This window comes from Saccostrea echinata, unplaced genomic scaffold (genome assembly GCF_033153115.1).
Source record: "Saccostrea echinata isolate AGI-Se365-2 ecotype Australia unplaced genomic scaffold, CSIRO_AGI_Sech_v1 ptg000027l, whole genome shotgun sequence".
NCBI lineage: Eukaryota > Metazoa > Mollusca > Bivalvia > Ostreida > Ostreidae > Saccostrea > Saccostrea echinata.
The window spans coordinates 3482988-3503280 of record NW_026889776.1 but is presented as its reverse complement, the minus strand read 5'-3'; the positions used below and the strand labels follow the sequence as shown (position 1 = coordinate 3503280).

General features: G+C 31.8%; 1 protein-coding gene across 1 annotated transcript; it reads left to right on the top strand.

Annotated features, from left to right (window-relative positions):
* The first annotated feature begins 1510 nt into the window (after nt 1–1510).
* Nucleotides 1511–11980, top strand: LOC133193114 (receptor-type tyrosine-protein phosphatase mu-like). Its single transcript, XM_061329088.1, has 17 exons — nt 1511–1611; nt 2139–2322; nt 2504–2591; nt 3868–3941; nt 4039–4075; nt 4885–4982; nt 6206–6334; nt 6648–6793; nt 7657–7792; nt 8013–8153; nt 9946–10039; nt 10174–10247; nt 10443–10577; nt 10728–10847; nt 11078–11235; nt 11442–11577; nt 11859–11980. Exons 1-17 carry the CDS (start codon nt 1511–1513, stop codon nt 11928–11930), a joined length of 1923 nt encoding a protein of 640 aa, XP_061185072.1. The 3' UTR covers nt 11931–11980.
* Nucleotides 11981–20293: the final 8313 nt, after the last annotated feature.

The following is a 20293-nucleotide window of genomic DNA, read 5'->3' as shown; positions in this document are numbered from 1 at the left end:
GAAGGTGCTGCTGCTTTAAATAGAATTCGCATTTTATTAGTTTAAATTTCAAATAATTGAGATCAGGTTGAAATATGTGTGACCTTTACTAAGTATTTTATGTATTTATTAGTTATTGCTCTCGATTTCAGGAAAGCAGCAACATTTTTCGAGTTTAGGTATATTTCCTATTAGTGTATTCAAAAAATGGTCAAGATCTATTAAGTGTACGCCCTTGCAAAAAGGCGATTTAATGAGTCACCCCGATGTTAAATATGCCAACCTTGTACACAAAACACGATATAATAAATTCGATACATTCTATAGATAATGATTGAATAATGCCTCTAAACAACGGTTTCACATTGGTATAAATTAATAGTCTATCTAACATCTGTAAATAATATACTGTTTAAGAATAAAATGCACTTTTCACTGTGAAAATATGACTTGATCCGCCTCTCACTGCACATAAAATGCGTCACATTTTACCATGATGACGTCATGTCGACAAGTGCATAGCGATCAATGACTTGTTTATACCTTGCTGAATGGGATTTAACTAGCGACAAAAATGAACGCAGTGGTAAGTTGAAATGTTGTTCATGATTTAATATAATTATTTTATACAGTTTAAAACCTCAAATTATTTCAATATTTGGTTTTGTGAGGAATTGATATTTTTATGTGATGTCACAATAAACATTTCCCATATAAATTAAGCCCCGCCCCCTCCATGCAGCCTTAACACTGCTGCGAAACTAAAACATCAGTATCAATCCTACAGTTATCTTTTAACAGAATGCCTATTTAAAAAATCATTTCAAATTCCATTAAAGTAAACTATGTTTAATTATGAAACATTTCTTTTCGGTAAGTATTTAGATAATATAAGAGGACTTAGAACTAAAAGTGGCTAAGTCTCTTTTTCATAAAATATACTTCTTACATATGGATGTCAGTTTATAAACAAAACACATGTTAATTGTAAATTCTATTCATATGTTGATTTGAACTTGAAATAAAAGAAACTACAGAGACTGAAACATTTGTTTCATATTTGGACATTTTACTTGTACAAAGTTGTTCTAAACCTTGTAATCTAACAACAAAACTTTATGATAAACGTAATGACTTCAACTTTTCTATCGTTATCTTCCCTTACGTTTGTAACAATATATCCTTATCACAAATATGGGGTTTATATCTCCCAGTTGATTTGATACGCAAAAGAATGTTCTATGTACGGCCAATTTCTAAAACGAGTTCTAAAACAAACTATTGACAAAAAGTTGACGAAACAAGTATATCAACAGTCTCGTTTAAAGTCATCATTTCACAAGTTCTATGGTCGATACAATGGCTTTGTCATGGCACTTGATCCCATTTCTGATGTTTAGTGAGGTCCGTGTTTGCTCTACCCCCGATTTGTTTTGTTTTGATGGACGTTTGATCTTAATTACTTTTCCTTATCTCCGTAGTTCATGCATACTCTTATTTTTTGAAAGTCTCTGTGGAGTATGATGTTGACATGTTAAACAAAGATTATTCTACTACTACTTTGATTGGCGCTGCTGTTGGTAGTGTTGTGGTCATTGCTATTATTGTCATCATCGTCGTAGTACTGCTAAGGTATTTAGTAAATGAGATTGCTGACAATTATATAATATATAACTTTTAAAGTTCATATGGCTATCTGAAGTTTTCTATTGTTATAAGGGTGCGACGAACTAAAGAAGAAAATCAACATCAAAACGTTACATATATGGAAAACTATAATGGTATGAATGGGAATTTTACTATAGGTTTTTAAAAATAAAATTTGACTGGAAATGTATTTTATAACAAAGAAACATAAGGAAAACTATAATGGTATGAATGGGAATTTTACTATAGGTTTTTAAAAATAAAATTTGACTGGAAATGTATTTTATAACAAAGAAACATAAGAATTTCTAAACTGAATTGAAATAAAATTTAAACGTTGTATAAGAGTATTGGAAAACAGATATAATATACTGTAACAATCAGAACAAAACGAATTTCTGTGTGAAATCGATGTTGTATACCTTGTCGTAATTCTGTTCCGAGTGAATGAAACAAGCTACAATGTATCTTTGATGCTTATCTTTTCCAGAAAACATTCAATTTGGTAACAGTAATTTCCAACCAGTTTCAGTTGAAAGAGAAGACGAAACTGAGGAACCATACGAAGAGAAGCCTGAAGAAGCTGTGTATTATAACAATCTTTCCTCTGCTCGAGACATATTAGTATCAGACCTACACAGCATCATAAAACACAAAGAAGCCAATGAAAACGAAGGATTTATCAAAGAATTCAAGGTTCATCTTTTTTGCATACATACATACATGTACATAAGGTTGAATTGCATTATGTCTTCAACATATATCAATGCTATTTGTGTACAGATGCTTAAGCGATGTTTTCCTCGAGGTTTTATATTGATATTTTTGTACATTTGTTGTATATGGAGTAATTATTAACAAAACATCTTTATTACAGACTCTTCCTTACGGAGAAAGGTTCGATTGCCACACGGCCAAACTGGAGGAAAATATGCCAAGGAACAGATTTAAAACAACTTTTCCATGTGAGTTGTTTAATATATAGAGGATATTCAATGTTTTGTAGATGAATATGGAATTTATTTCACTAGTGGGACAGGATTTTTTTTATATTTTCACGAGTGCGAAGCACGAGTGAAAATATCAAAAAATCCTGTCTCACGAGTGAAATAAATTCCATATTCATCTAGAAAACATTGAATTTTCTGTTTATTACATTTTTTTTTTTTTGATTTTCCCTTTGTCTCTGCCTTTTCTTAACACAGTGTCATAGGCTTGACGTCATAGTTGAGCGGTTGAGACGTCATAGCTTACCAGTTGTGAGATTGAAAACATAACATAGCATAGATTTTAGCAACATTTGCATTTTTAGCTCTATCAAGATGATTAGTTACTATCTCTGTCTTAAGCTTATGACAGGCCAGAATTTTTTTTTTTTGCTTACTTTGATATCCTTTCACACTATGAGAGAATATCATTTTGGTATCCTTTCACACTATGAGAGAATATCACTTTTATTCAATAAATAAATCACAGTATTTCACTGTTGAAAATGTAATAAAGAGTTATATTTTAAATTTCTCAGTGGGTATTTTCCATTTAAATTGAGCACATGTTATCAAAACAAAAAAGCCATAAGGATTAGACACAGGTTCAAAAAATCTCCGAATACATCAATTAAAAAAAGCCATAAGTTAATCTAAGCATATATGGAATAAAAAGGAGATTGCTCATAATATTCAAATTTAATGTGGTCACTCTTCTTAAGATATCCTAGTTCTCTATGATAACTAATGTATTTTTAAGAAGAGAGATCACATTTAATTTGAATACAATGAGTAATTCTTTTCTACAAAACTTACAAAAAACATGAATGCTCAGAAAAATTAGCATTTTGTAAAGTTTTTTAACTGCGTTGCAAAGGGGTAAGGGCGTTTGCTCCAGAGTCGCGGAGTAAGACGTTAATCCTTACGATCCTTAATTATGTCGCTGATTCGAATCCACTGTGTGACACAAAACCGGGTCTTGGGATTAGATCGTATAAATCAAGGTCCCGTGTCGCATTATGTGGTGAAACGAAAAAGATCCCCCACTGCTCCAAGACCGTTAGTGCCGAGTACAAGTGAAAAATTGCAGTCCTTCACCGGCTGGAAGTGACGTCTCAATATGAGTGAAAAAAATTCAGAAGGACGTTAAACAAACGAACAAAAGCATTTTTAACATCAGAGAAGGAAAAAATACGTTTACCTATTCTACTTAAAAACAATTCAAGAAATTGATTATTGTCTTTTTCCTCTTCAGATGACCACTCAAGGGTTATTTTGGAAACAAGTGACGACTTTGCATCAGATTACATCAATGCGAACTATATTGGAGTATGATGCTAATGGATTAAGTTTGTAGTATTGTAATCGTTTATTACTGGGGAAATAAGATATAATTTCTAAATTCCTTTAAATTGTTTCCTTGTAGAATTCTGAAGGACACCGAGAATATATCGCATGTCAAGGTAAAAGGATTTTTTACGATGAGAATTGTAAAATTACGTTTCAAACAAACAATATTTTGTTCGCTTGTTTAAAAAAAAATCACAAAGATTTATCTTTTCATTTTGTATATTTGATAATCTTCGCTAGCCAAGGGTTTCTGATACGCTACTCTCCTCATAAACCCTTGGCATACGGTGCTGACAAAAGACGGGATTGTGGTAAGAATCAAGATCTCGTGACAAAAAGGTACGCACAGATTGCGTCATCGACAGAAATAAAAAGCGTATTTAAAAAAAAAAATGTTTTTAAAGAATAATTAACAAGAAGGTATCGAGTTATGTTAATTTGTTATTTAAACATGTAAAAATGCAAATCTACATCTTCAGTATAGATTCTTAATCACATATTTTGCACGTAGCTTTAGATATTGGATGACACCATATAGCTATTCATAGAATGGCATGTTATCTTGTTTACTTGCGTTTTACATTACCGATATTAAAGAGTCAAGATATATCCCGAACGCAAAAATCGTCATTTACAAAAAACAATTGCTGATTGGTCGAACGATGTCGATCAACTCCAATCACAACTTGAGAAAAAAATCCCAACTTTTTTTAACACCGTATGCCAAGGGCTTATGAAGAGAGTAGCGTATCAGAAACCCTTGGCTAGCGAAGATGATATTTGATATACCCTAGAAAAAACGAATGAAAAAAAATATATTATTGTTGGGGTCGTAATGGTGTAGGGGAAATAAGTAGAGTGATGCGTATACTTGTTTCTTGTAGAATAAATGTGTATATAATTACTTTACTATCTATTTAAGGTCCTCGTGTCAATACTCTGGTCGACCATTGGAGGATGATCTGGCAGGAGAACATAGAGTATATCGTGATGCTTACAAACCTCATAGAAGGACCAAAGGTTTGTTCAGAAAAGTTTTTTTATGAATTATTCTTATTCTCTGCTACCGAACTTTTATCATACCCTTTGTACGTGCATTATATTAGTCTAGATCTGTACGCCCATAAGTCGGTAGCATTTTTCAGATTATTTAGGCGGAAATTGCTATTCACCTGCTTTTATGTCGGTATAATGTCTAATTTAATTTCAATATATTATTTCATTTACATGTTGTTGTTTTTTTCAAATTATGCTCTGAGGTATTTAATCTTTTATTGTTTTGTAAATATAGACACAGAAAACAATTTATATTTAAAACAAAAAAAAAATCTTACAATATTTAAGAATTGTTCTTAATGCCTTTGATAGTCTTAGATGTTCCTTTCCTGTATGCGATAATTTATGGTAAATACACCGAATTTAAACAAAGATAATCGTCGGGGATTGTAAAAAAAAGAAATTAACTACATATCTTCATCCGAACAAAACCAAATTTTTTGATAACTCATCAGTTGGATATATATTTTTGGACAAAACTATCCAAGAAAATCAGATACATTCATGGTTGGTAATTTTCGAAAAAGGAAGGTCTAAAGGAGAGTCGGGACTAAAATAAGTTTTTGATATTTCATTCATTTAATGGTCATTAATAAATTTTACCTGATACAGATATTTTGTATTTGATATATCCCCCAGAAAAAAAAGAAAGAAAGAAATCAAAAGAAAAAGAAAAATTGAAATTTAAAATGAAATGTTTAAAATGTCATTTAAAAGAGAAAATGTCGGACAACTAATTCTATTGTAGAATAGAAGCATAATTAGAATATTAAACGCCAGACTTTGATTAAGACAAGACGATGCTTTTGATCGGTATCGTATGAAGAAACATTCATTCATAGAAACCCTCCATTTCACTGCGAAAAAAAGGTTTTGATCGAAGAATTTTTACATTTCTAATATCCTGGTTATGATATGCCAAATTTTTACTTTGATAATTCAACAATGACCTATGTGCAAATCTCTGACAAAATAAAATTCTATGAAACGAAAGATAATAATTAAACTGTATCACATATACTATTATCTTATTGACACACTTACATTGAGGAAAGAATTTATCTAGAAAATTTACCGTGTCTTGTCACTCTAAAATATATGTTTGATGGATTCATGTAGCTTGGCTAGTTACCAGGCTAGTTACCAGGTAAGATGTTCATGCTCTATTATTTTCTTCCCTTTTTAAGGTGAAGTGCCATCAGTACTGGCCAGATCAAAACAAACATCTTGATGTCGATCCATTTTCTGTAACTCTTGTAGAAGAAAAGGTTTATGCATACTTTGTCATAAGAAGAATGTCAGTGCGAAAAGAGAGCGTACGTTGCTTATTACTATCTTCAATAGATTATTTATCGTAGTTTTACATACAATATAGCTGTAGATTCTGGGGGAAAAATTGGTATTTTAAGACATTTTCAAGAAAACCATTCCAACAGGGAATTGAAGGAGATAGATCATTTAAAAAATGGTGAACGAAATGATATTTTATACTGTGGCCAGTCTTAGAATGGACCCATAAACCTACTGTTTTGCATACCCTGTCAGAAAAAGCAATAAGAATGTATAAGACAAACTTGAATTCACGAACTGACATTTAATGTCACATTGCAATATTCTATGTTTATTCAGGTCACTAGGTCAAGGACGGTCGTACAGTTTCACTACACACAATGGCCAGATCACGGGACTCCTAATCCACTAGATCTAGTTGTTTTCCACAGACAGTTCCGACATAAAATAAAATCATCTCAACACCCGATTCTAGTGCACTGCAGGTTCGCTGATTTTTTTCATCCAAAGCTGTCGAAACGGTGGTTTGCATTGCATGGTTTGTTGCATAAATATGGATTTATGATGAGGCTCTAAAATTGGTGTGTTTTTTTTTTTCAAATTATTTCGAAGATTTTACTTTTAGAATAAAGTGAAAAAGATTTTTACCTTCAAAATCTAAAGGGTGGTTGGGAGGGGAGCTAAAGTCAGTCTTCGCAGTAAATATTGTCAATCTTGAGGTTAAACAATAAAATGCTTCCTCTGGTTGTTAGTATAGAAACTCATGTCGCAGCTTTAACAGAAAAATGCATAAGTGTAAGCGTATGATTCAATTTTTTCCGCTATACTTGCCACGTTAATTCCCATACTAACAAAGAAAGAGAGACATTTTACTGTTTTTATTTATATCTATATAAATAATCGTCAAAGGTATGATTAAGTAAGTTAAACATCGTATTAATGATATTAACGTTTCATTGATGGAAGAGCCACTGCTCAAGAAATCTGTACAGGTGGTGTATTCTTAGCAACATTTACAGATTGATAAACGGCCATGTTTTTCTTAAGAAATAAAAGACAGTATATTCACAGGATGTAAATATAATGATATCAATGTTTTTAATGCTATTAATGTTTTATTTTTTTAAGATGTCCACCTATGTGAGGAATGATATTAATCTGTGTGGGGAAAAATGTCAGTCTGTGTGAGGAATGATATTAATGTTCTGAAGGAATAATGTCAATTTGTGTGAAGGATGTTTGTGAGGAATAATATCAATATGTATTATTTGAGCAATGATACATTATTAATGTTTCTAAGATATAATGTTAATCTGTGTGAGGAATAATGACATTTTAATTATTTTAGTGCTGGCATTGGTCGAACAGGTACTTTTATAGCCCTGGATGTGTTGTCTAGAAATGGAGTGAAGAAAGGAAAAATCAACGTTGTGGAGTATGTTAAAGCTATGAGAAAGGACAGGATGACAATGATACAAAATGCAGTAAGTTATCTAACATGCAAAACATAAATGAACAGGATTGTTTAGAAATTTCATTAATGCTGATCCATTTTTGTATCTTTCAAAATTTCAGGAACTATGAACAAAAGCAAAATTTTAGGTTTCAAATATATTCTCCTGAATTATCATCACTATACAGTTTGATATTATTTCTTGTATTTAAATCATGCAATAATATAATATGGCAATACCCTCTTTGTAGGAACAATATGCCTTTCTTTATCATGCATTATACGAGTTCTTCAGGCGAAAAGGGAAATTCATCGGAAAAGAGGATTTCGTTCAGCTATATGGAGATATGGAAAAGCAAGAAACAAGAAAACGTTGTACAGATGAGTTCAATGTAGGATCATAAAAAGATAAAGACTATAAGACTAACATTTCAGTTATTTGTACATAATCAGCAAGATATGGTTAAATAGTCTTTTGATGCCTTTGTCATGTGTGACTCTTACCTTTAATGATTTATTTTACCCGCTCTTTAAAAGGTGGGGGTTATTTAGTGATGGGGATGTCCGTCCGTCCGTCCGTCTGTTACATTTGCGGACAGTCATCCCTTATCTGCAACTCCTCTTACATCACCGAAAGCAATTTTATTAAACTCTCAAAATCTCTGTGATATAGTGGCATTGAGCATCTTCTATTTTACTTTTCGATCGGATACATATTTGGGGTATATCATAGCAAAAATGGATATTGCTATTCTCTCTGTATTATTCGTGGTACCCATGTCTTAACTGCAAGTCCTATTACACAACTACATAAAATTAAAATTCATATTTTGGCAGAATCTCTATTACAAAGTGCCATTCTGAACCTCGTATCTAACGTTTGGATCATTTAGATATATGGGGTTTCATATTCCAAAACAATGACTTCGCAATTATACTCGTTAAGGGGGGTACACATTTTGCTAAATACAAATCTCTTTAAACCCCCGAATGAAAGCAAAGGAACTTTAACAAAATCTCATTTATATATGCCAAGAAATGAACTTTGAAATAACACGAAAATAAGTGTGGGGAAATCTTTTTTTTTTTTTTTTTTTTTTTTTTTTTTTTGGTGAAATCAGTGCTCACAATACCTCTAGTTTCATCTAATTCTCATTACATTTGAAAAACTGCTTTAAGACGTATCAAGACGCAGCTATGTTAAGGCTTCCCGAAGCTTCAAAATGCGCTCAAAACATAATATGTCATTGCGAGGTCGGTTTTAGTTTTAATTTATAAGTATTGAACTTAAGTACTCCCAATTTATATAGAGGGTTATTTCGGCTATATATTAACATATTTGTTATGAGATCACACGACTTTGTTGATCACGTGACGGTCATTTATAATTTTTTGAAGTGTTCCATATAAATCGCTTCGGCGCAGCTGATTAACACAATAATTATTAACATTTTGTTATATAAATAAACTCATCGTATCCTTGTGTATCCGAAATGTGCTTGGGAAAAGTCATAGCATTACTTAGATACAAAATATTTCCTGAGAAATTCAACTTACCTACAAATTTGAGGGTATTTTCCACACAATATCGTAATCTGTATGAAACCAATGCCAACACACATTTTTCCCAAGCAAGATTCAGTTAGAGAACAAAATCTTCTTAAAGATTTCCACAAAAATTCTCAGATTAATCCTCATTAATCACCTGCGCCAGACTCTTTTATACACACAAAATAAATTCTACCTCCAACCACGGGTATAAAACAGAGTACATTTCAAAAGTATATTTTTCATACGCATTTTGAATATGCTGAATTTCAACCAAGGGTAGGTAAGCGGTGTATTTTTAAAATATTCGGACATATAAGACTTAAAAAACCTTTAACGAACCGTGAATATTGCAATAACTATCTAGCATTTTACATGTAGTTTGAAATAAATTTTAAGTTCATGACACTCTCCCCGTCATAACACCTCAAGTTTGCAGTGACTTGACGTCATTTTCCATTATGACGTCATATTTTGGTAGTTCAGAGATGTGAAGGCACAGAGTGCACTGTGATATTCTACGGGAAGCCTTAACCTACCTGCGGAGGCATCCCAAAATTTTCAACTGATGGCATTCCATACCCAATGATGAAAAAAGGTACAAATTATCACCTAAAACTATACTGTTTTTTACAGGAACTTACAAGTTTGAGACCCAATTACAGTGACGATGATTTCAAAACTGGCAAGAAAAATCAAAACCTGAATATGATGAAGTCAGTTTTACCAGGTATTTGGGGGGAAGGGAGTTAAAGGGATAAAAATGCATCTACAATACATATATCACAAATAGAAATATTTTTCTCAAAGAAAAAAAAACGCTCCATGGTAAACAAAAAAAAATGGTTAATTTATGTATTGTAGTTGAGCAATATCTCGTGTATTTGACATCCAATATTCATGGTCGAGAACCTTACTATAATGCAGTTTCTGCCTCGGTATGTATTGTCGTGATAAATATAATATGTCATTATCCATATAACTTACTTACTCGGACATCTTTACAGTAATATTTAAGTAAGAATGATAATCATAGTTCATCATTTTCTTGACCTCTTTATATGAGTTTATAAACTTACTCTTGAGTTTTTTGTGCAAATAATAGTTTGTTAAATTTTTTCAATCAAAAAAAGTCATTCAACAGAGCCGATGAGTTTATTTCTGCCCAACTTCCGGTAACTGATGCTGCAGTTGATCTTGTTCGTCTTATGCTTGATCAGGAATCATCGTTCATGATTTCTTTAAATCCTTTAGCTGATGTCAAAGAGGTAATACAGAAAGTAATAAATGTGACTTTCATGCATCTTAAAAATTCAAAATCTTATCCAAGATAGTATTGGTAAGATAGTTGTATAATAAATAAATTACATAACATCAAAACCAAAATATGAGCTTTTACTTATCTTGCATTATTTAAGCTGAAAGACTGGGTGTCGGAAGATATACAAACTTTCAAACTAAATCCATATGAAATCACAAAGGATGAACAGAAGATACTTTCTAAGGAAATACGAAAGACCACTTTACAGATTAAAGGGGCGGAGGTTACTGTTTCTATAATCCTATTTCTTGTTACACCTAATAATAACCATTCTAACAAATGCATCAGAATGTTTCCAAGTATATCCAAGAAATAAATGCAGAAGAATTCCTTTGCATGAAAGGAAAATAACACTACAAAATTATACCTAAAAAGAAAGATTTTACTTTTATATGGAAAAATCTCAAATAAAATTCGTGTTTTGGCATTTTATTTGTTTATTTTCAGAAAAACACAAATACCCATAAAGTGCAAATCTTTGAATGCCTTAATTGGAAGTCTTCTGATAAAATTCCAGCTGAACCATCCACATTGACAAATTTAATCAAACAATTCAGCCTTGATCGTAAATCTGACACTGATGGGCATATAACGGTCATATCCAAGTAAGAATCATTCAAAATAAATTCAAAATATCATTTTTCTTTTCTTTCTACTATCCTTAGAACTGCTTTAAAAAAAAAAGATGAGATTAAGATTTTCAGAGATTTTTCTTCATTTCAATGCTTAAGACAAATTAAAAATATTTTACTTAACGATTTAACAAAATGGTTTTACAGCTGTTGGATAATTTTTCTTTATTTAAAAAAAGAGATGGTGCCACCTGCTGTGGAGTGTTCTGTGCTGTATATAATGCAATAGAACAGCTAGAGATGGACGGTGAAGTTGATATGCTAACTATCGTACAGCAGCTTCAGATTCGGAGACCAGAAATGATATCAACAAAGGTTATATTCACTGTATCATTTTAAAATACATGTATTTAATATTATCTTCTAATTTTATTATAAACACACGTCAATTCAATTTATAAACAACGTTGAGAAACAGTTTTAATAAATAAAAAAAATGTATTGTTGACAAACAGCTGTTAGAAAAACTGCCGGAAAGAAAATGATGCATTATCAGAAAAAAATTCTTCTAATCATGTTTATTTTACATGTTTATAGATACTGCACAAATGAAAAGATCTTGGTTTTCAGATAACTATGTGCTTTTCCTCTTTCAGGAAGAGTATGAATTCTGTTTCAAGGCTGTGTGTAATTATCTGAGTATGGACAGTGTGTACGCAAATACCTAAAATACACACATTTCGTGGAATGCTAAGTGGAATAGAGACTATTTTTATCACTATTGACTTTTTTCATTGTATAGTTTTCTACTGAAATATAGACATAATTGTAAATGAATATTTCTTTCTCAATTGGAAATCATGCTTATATGAATATTTTCATGTAAGTACATGTATGATAAAATCGTTATTTTTCCATATTTCTACGTTATTTTATTACATCACCCCGCTTGAAAGTCCTGGGGGTTCGGGGGTTGAAGGTAAGGTGGGGAGAAGGTGTGGTGTTAGTAATATAATGATGGTGGTGTCCATCCAAACCTTTATTAGGCTTGGGGTTACCCATTTCTTATCCGTTACTTCTCCAATACTACTGAATAAAATTTAATGATACTTTCACAGAATCTTTTAAACATAGTTCCATTGTGCATCACTTATTTTAAGTTTTGATCGGACAGTTATTTCGGAATTTCCTACAGCAAATCGTTGACAGTGTCTATCTTCCTATAGTATTCTTCTTTCTATAATATTCTTCTCCAATAATATTTTCTCCTACATCACTGAATTAAATTTTATGAGACCTTCACAGAATCTGTTTTACATAGTTCAATTGTTCATCTCTTATTGTAGTTTCGATCGCACAGTTATTTCGGGTTTCTCATAAAAAATCGTGGGCACTGTCATTCTTTCTATAACATTGAGGGTATACCCATCCCTTATCTGCAACTCCTCCTATACCACTGATAAAAAATTAATGAAACGTTCACAGAACCGGTATTTTCATAGTTCAACTGTGCACCTCGTACATTTCGATCGGAAAAATACATGGGATTTTCTATAATAAAACATGGTCACTGCCATCATTTCAAAATATCTGAGGTAATTATCTCTCTTCCATCATCCCCATACCACCAGTACTAAATAAAATAAAATTTGAATTTCACAGAATCTTTATTAAATAGTCCCATTGTGCACCTCCTATTTTATGGTCTGATCAAACAGATATATTGAGCTTCAATTGGCAAAAAACGGCCATGACATTCTTATGGTAGCGGAGTATGATTCTGTGAGTTTATTGCTCACATAACGTTTAGTTTCTTCTTTTGTTTTTCTGAATGATTTCGTTTAGATGTATATAAATAAAAAAAATGCTATAAATATTTTTCACCCTGCATTCTTTTTGCATTTAGTTGATCTTAAAAGAAACTTCTTGCATTTCCGTTTGAAAGATCTAGATCAACTGCTAGTTGTCCATCTCTAAGTAGTGGAAATACGTACATTATGATTTCTCGGGAATTTAGCATGTTCAATAATAATATGACAAATATAATATTTTCAGATCTGAAAAATATTGTTACTGCTTACTGCTATTTAAATAAATGGAATATTTATCATACACCGATCAAAGACTAATAACTTAGATTCTATGTTATGAATCTATTACCATACTAGGTGCATCTACAAAACATTTTTTAATAATTGAAATACTGAGAAGTTTTATATACATCTTATATCAAGACAGAGTAATTTTGAATACAATCGTTGAAAGGTGTATGAGATGATGTAATATTTTCTGATATAACATGCATGATGTAACATATTTGCTCGTAGTTGATAGACTTTAGTTTCTATTTTGATAATATATTATGATAGAATGGAGCCTAAATATTAAGAAATATTGATGACAAATTTCATTTCATTCAAAAAAGTCAACTGAATAGTAAATATATGAATGTGGCTTTATAGAGCTTAAATTTATTGAATCTCCAATAAACGTATACAAAACTTGAATATTTCTTACCTCAGCTCCGATCAACATTTCGACGATAGGGCCCAAAATCGAGCCGTCTAATATCTTCTTCCATCAATCAACATCGAATATTGTTATACCTTTAAAAAAATGTTCTTATATTAATCAATATTTAAAAAAAGTCTAGCATTTCCAATGGTTTACTGAGCGGGCATAAAAAAATCGATGTTTGACCGTGGAGTGAGGTATTGGACCTGTCGATGAGATGATGAACCGCTTACGTCACATAATGACCGGGATCCGCTAAATCTCATTTGCTTTCGTTGATGTTCGACATACATGTATGTCCAAAAAAAATAATAAAATAAATAAATAAAGGTATAACAAAACATTTATTGACTCCGTTCCCGGGCAAAATGCGTTTTGTCGCCCCCTCGAACAAAACTGTTTGCCTTCGGCATAACAGCCTCAGGCAAACAGTTTGGTTCTTGGGTTCGACAAAGCGCATGTTGCGCTCGAACCCAGTCAATAAATGTATATTATTTGTTTCTACCAAATATAACAGTTTTGTGGTATATTCATATTGGTGGTGGTGGTGGGGGGGGGGGGGGGGTAAGCAAACAAACAGAAGTAAAAAAAAAAAGAGAAGAATTGGTATTAACTTATCTGAAGACTGATCTCTTTCAAAGGCCTTTATTAATGTGGTATAAATCTCCGACAAATCACTAAGGTCATGGTGCCGGTGCTTGTACATTTGATCAGTTTTTTAAAGTGCTTATCGGAGAATTGAAAGATTTCAGCAATCTGCCACAAGTTAACCGGCTTTAAACCCGACTACACTTTCAGATGGATGGACTGAGAGATTAAGTGCATCCTAAAAGGACAAAACACACATGTACAATATCTAATGCCCATATTTAGGTATAAATCAGCCACCATTCGGTGTTATTAACATTTATGACCACCAAGCCGTGTGCTCCATTATAACTAAAAGTTACAATCGTTAGAAATGATTCAGATTAGAATATGGAGGTTTTTAAATACAGTAAAGTTCGTTTAGAATAGAACACGTATAGCGAAAGTTTTTGGCATCCCAAGCAAAATTCTTGATAATTTTAACTGTTAAATCGAACTCTGATAAAACGAATTAAGGGAAAGAGTGAATTAATTTTAAGTCCCCTTTAGGTTAAAAGGAACGAAATTTAAGAAATTCTTTTATATCAATTATTTAACTATTTCAAGGTACAAGAATTCAAAATATATTTTTTTTTAATTGACTTTAGATTGATTGATTGATTGTATATAGTTTTAAGTCTCATTCGAGAATTTTTCACTCATATAGAGACGTCACCATATACCGGTGAAGGGCTTCAAATTGTGACCTTTACTCGGCACTCAGGGCCATTGAGCAGTGAGGGATCTTTATCGTGCCAACGCCTGCCGTGACACGGGGCCTCGGTTTTTAAGGTCTCATCCGAAGGACCCGCAAATTTCACTTCAAAGTGCCGAGCGCATGGCGAAGGAACAGTTGCTACCTATTTTTTATCGACTTAGGTCTGTCGCGGCCGAGATTCGAACTCACAACCTCCCGATCACGGAGCGAGCGCTCTACCGACTGAGCTACCGTGAACGGTGTATTGACTTTAGACATAAACAAACATACATACACATACACAAGCACACTATGGCTGGAAAGCTTACATACAGAATTTTAGGAATAAACATGAAATATAAAAAAAAATATGAATACACAAGGTATACTAAAATAATAAAGTAGATGACATAAATTTATCTATATGCTTATGTTTTCAAATATCTGGTTCCAGTTAATCCATCTTCTTTTATGCACACCGTTATTATTTTCTCTCATTTTTGACAAAAACAAATACTTATTTGTACCAAGAATCCTATGTATGATTCTAAAATTAAACCATAAAAGCCTTGTGTATTTTGTTATTGAATAATATTTTTTATGAATTAATTTCCAATTAAATTCCTGCTGTAACTGCAGTTCTTTAGCCCATTTTTATTCACACTTTGGTGAAGTATATACATGTAACGACAAATATGTATCATAAATTGTTTTAGAACCTTTTCTATCTTTATTGATGTTTTCCACAAATTTTGGCTGATAAGGTCTTGTGACAGAATTTATACCAACATTTCTTACATTTGGCCAAGAATGCAAAATTGCCCTTTTTATGCCTTCGTATATAGTAAAAGGGACTTTTAAAGAAAATTCTTTAACAAGATCATCAAAGCATATAAAGTTACCATTACTGTCAAATAAATCACCAACTACAATAAATCCCTTTTCATACAATGGCATTGAAAAAACATACTTATTTTGAGTCATAATTTTATTATTATACCACAGAGGTTCCAACAAAATATCTCCTTGGTTCGAGTTACATGTTATAAGACTTAAGGATTCTGAAAATACATACAGTACTTCTTTCCAAAAGCTATTTTGTGTATTCTTTGCTTTAGATTTTGAATATTCTGGCCCAAAATGGGACAGGTTTAAATTATTACATTTTGTTATTTCAGTGAACAGTGGGATCCAACTAGACTTTGTAAATAGTAATCTTCTGATCCAAGTTAATTTTAAAGATTTAATAAAACAGTCAATATTGGTCATTTTAAGACCACCATTCTCTTTGGAAAGTTGCATTGTTTTTCTTGAGATTTTTTCTGTTTTATTGTTCCATATAAATTTATAAAAATGTTTTTCCAAATCTTTAATCCACTTTTTGTTTGGCTTTGGGAGAACAGTAAACAAATGTGTAAGTTTTGATGAAAATAAACTCTTTATTACTGTAACTTTCCCTAATGGAGATATATTTCTTTTGACCATGATATTGTTTCCTTTTTAATGTTTTGAAAACATTTCTCAAAATTTAGCTGTTCCATGTTTTTTTAGATCAGCAGTATATGTAATGCCGAGGACTGTAAACGGTTCCACTGTCCACTGAAGTCCTATTTCATTACATAATGTGTTTCTGGAATTTATTTCAGAACCTATCCATATAGCTTTTGTTTTAGTAATATTTTGTTTAAGTCCTGAAAATTTTGAAAATTGAAAAAGAAGATCTAAAGCACTTTTTAGGCTTTTTTCTGAACCATCTAAAAACATTACTGTGTCATCTGCATATTGAAGTAAACATATTTTTTCCTCACCTATTTTTATTCCCTTTATATTTTTATTTTGTCTTATCATGTATCCCATAATCTCTACACACAGGTTAAATATATATGGAGAGACAGGATCTCCTTGGCGACAACCCCTCCCTATTTTGAAAAATGATGAAAATATACCATTTTGGATTACACATAGTTGAGTTTGATTAAATAATACATGTATCCATCTAATAAGATCAGGTCCAAAGTTAAAAAACTTCAGTGTTTTGTACATAAATTTCCATGACACTGAGTCAAAAGCCTTCTCAAAATCAATAAGTAAAATAATTCCTGGTATATTTCTTGTCTTTGCACTGTGAAGTATGCCATAAATTATGCGTGTATTTTCACCAATAAATCTATTCTTAAGAAAACCTTTTTGATTGTCATGCATAAGATAATCTAATACACCTTTTATTCTATTTGCAATGCATGCAGAAGCAATTTTGTATGAAACATTAAGCAATGATATTGGTCGCCATTTTTTTTAAAAAATTCTTTCGATTTTTCTCCTTTTGGTAAAATTGATATAATTCCTTGTTTCTGAGTGGTAGATAGTTCTCCCTTTTGAAATCCATAGTTAATTGATCTAACAAGGAACTGTCCAATATCTTTCCAAAAAATTTTGTAAAACTCAGCTGTAAATCCATCACTTCCTGGGCTTTTGTCATTTTTCATGTTTTTCAATGCTGTTAAAGCTTCGGCTTTGGTCATTTCACCTTCTAACTGATACCATGTTTCTTTATTTAATATTTTAACATATTCCATGTCTAAAATGCTTTTCAAGTCAATATCATTTAGTTTATCATCACAACATGCATATAGATTTTTATAAAAGGTTTCAATTTCTGCTAAAATTTCAGATTGTTCTGTTATTATATTACCACTATCTTGAACTAGTTTGGTTACTGTTTTGTTTATAAAACTTCTTTTTTCCAAACTTAAAAAAATACTTTGTCGGCTTTTCCCCTTCTTCTATCCACTTAACTTTTGTTCTCACAAATAGACCTTTAATGTATTCTTTTCGTATATCTTCCAATTTTCTTTTTGAATGTTCCAACTTTTCTATAATTTCAGGTGAATTATCAGTATTTCTATTACTTTCTAATTGAGATATTTCTCCTTCTAATTTTTTGACTTTATTTTCTTTTTCTTTTTTCTTTCTTGAACAATAACTAATTGTAGCCCCTCTTATTCTTAAAAGTAATTGCTCAAAAAATTGTTGGTCGTCAATTTGGAAAGAAATAATTTCATTTTCTATATCATTAATAGCAATAGGATTGTAAGGAGAAGCCATATATTGTTTTTTAAGTATAATAATTATGTCCTTTACAAGCTCAATATATTTTTTATCTGTAAGCAAGGACTTGTTAAATTTCCAAAATCCTGTCCCTTTTACAAAATTTGAAAAAGATATAAACAGCTCAACAATAGAATGGTCAGTTCTGTAGCCAGGACTTATATTAACTTTTTCTACAAAAGGCATTAATTCATTTGATATTAAGAAAAAATCTAGTCTAGCTTTTATTATTGGATTATTTTTGAACCATGTATACCTTCGGAGTGTCTCGTATTTCACCCTCCAGGGATCTGTGTTTGCTTCCTTTATGTTTAAAACAACATCTCCAGATTTTTTTATTGTTAACTTGATTATAATTGTAGTAGTCTAGATTTGGATCCTGAACAAGATTAAAGTCACCAGCAGTGATCACAAATTCACCATTAAAATTTGAAATGATGTCAGAAATAGACTGAAAAAAATCTGGACAGTCCTTGTTTGGACCATATATGTTAATAAGTAAAAATCATATTTGTTACACACATTAATTTCAAGTATAATATAGTTTCCCCCCTCATCTCTCAATTCACTTTTAACATTATGTTCAAAATTATTATTTAGGAGTATTGCTGTGCCTCTGGCATCAGATTTTCCAGGAAAAAGATAAACGTTGAATCCCCAAAAAGCTCTTATTTGTCCATAATCTTTTACAGTAAAATGTGTATCTTGTAAGAAATAAATTGAATATTGCTTTTGTTTAAGGAAGTTCAATACATCTCTTCTTTTCTCTATAGAACCTTACCCTCTGCAATTGAGGGACATCATTTTAATGCTCATTGTTTAATGCAGAAGAAAGAGAAAAAAAAAAAATTGGGGTGAGAAAGGGGACATATGATCTGATGATACCTGCGCGGGTACGTTAAGGCAGTACACAGATCATATTTCGGCGAATTTAGACTTTTTTCGTAAAATGTAACATTGATAAATCGGAAAAGCCATAGATAAAACATTTACTATTATCATCCATTGTATAGACGTCATTGAGTCTTAGGCTAAAAGAAGCACTCCACTACGACGTCATCACGTGACGTCTATAAATAGAAAAATTACCTTAATGAAAAAATGAAAAGTTCAACACTACCCCGGGGATAATTCATTTCTTTTTGTGAAAATAATTATGTAAAAACATCACTGGACCATGAAAAGTGCTGCTAGAATCCTACTCTCCAAACACAGAAACAAATATTCCAAAGTTTCACATGAAACCTTACCAAAATTTTTACATTTTATACATACGATTAAGGAATTGTCACCAATTTATGTTAACCACACGATTCTAGCAGCACTTTCCAAGTACTATAGAATACAAGTTTTGGATACAAACAAAAATTATGTTTCACAGTATGCGGCGTAGTGTTGAACTTTTGCATCTTTGTTGTTATAGAGCGACAGAGGAAAGGCTGATTGGGATTTCAAAGCACTGCATGTGTTCATTACAAGAAAACATGATAAGAATATATCAGCGTACCTGATTCATAATCTTTAATTCCTTATGAATCACACATTACATCCACGGTATATGCTTTAAAACTCCCATTTCATATACTTGTTTACATGAATTCTCGTCACATTTCATTTTCACTCGGCAAATATTTGATCAATTGTTATGACGTCATGGGTTTGGTATTTAAGCCCCGTGATAAATTCTTAGCTATTTATACCACCCAAAAACGACAAGATTTAGTTTAAATTATGTTTTTGAATGATTTCATTCATTTCTTGGACCTGAAATTAAACTTTAAATACAGATATAAAGAAATCAATATTTGTAAAGATCACTTCATAAAGCTGACTATGACGTCATATTGTAAAGGCAAGTAGGATATCTCTGGGTGTAGCCTTAACATGCCCGCGTGAGTACAAATATAACCTTCCAGCCGCAACAAGTACATGCAAACAAAAAGAAAACGACACATGTCAACACACACACGGAAGACATTTCCACATACAAAAAAAGAAAAAAAAAGACAACTTTGATAAATTCCTTGTCCACTGCTAGCCCACCACTAAGTGGTTTTAACGTTTTATTTCAATAAACAATTGCCGGTAGTTTCCTCACCTGAGCTGTGTCGCTCACAACCGGAAAGTTCTTCATGTCACCAACTG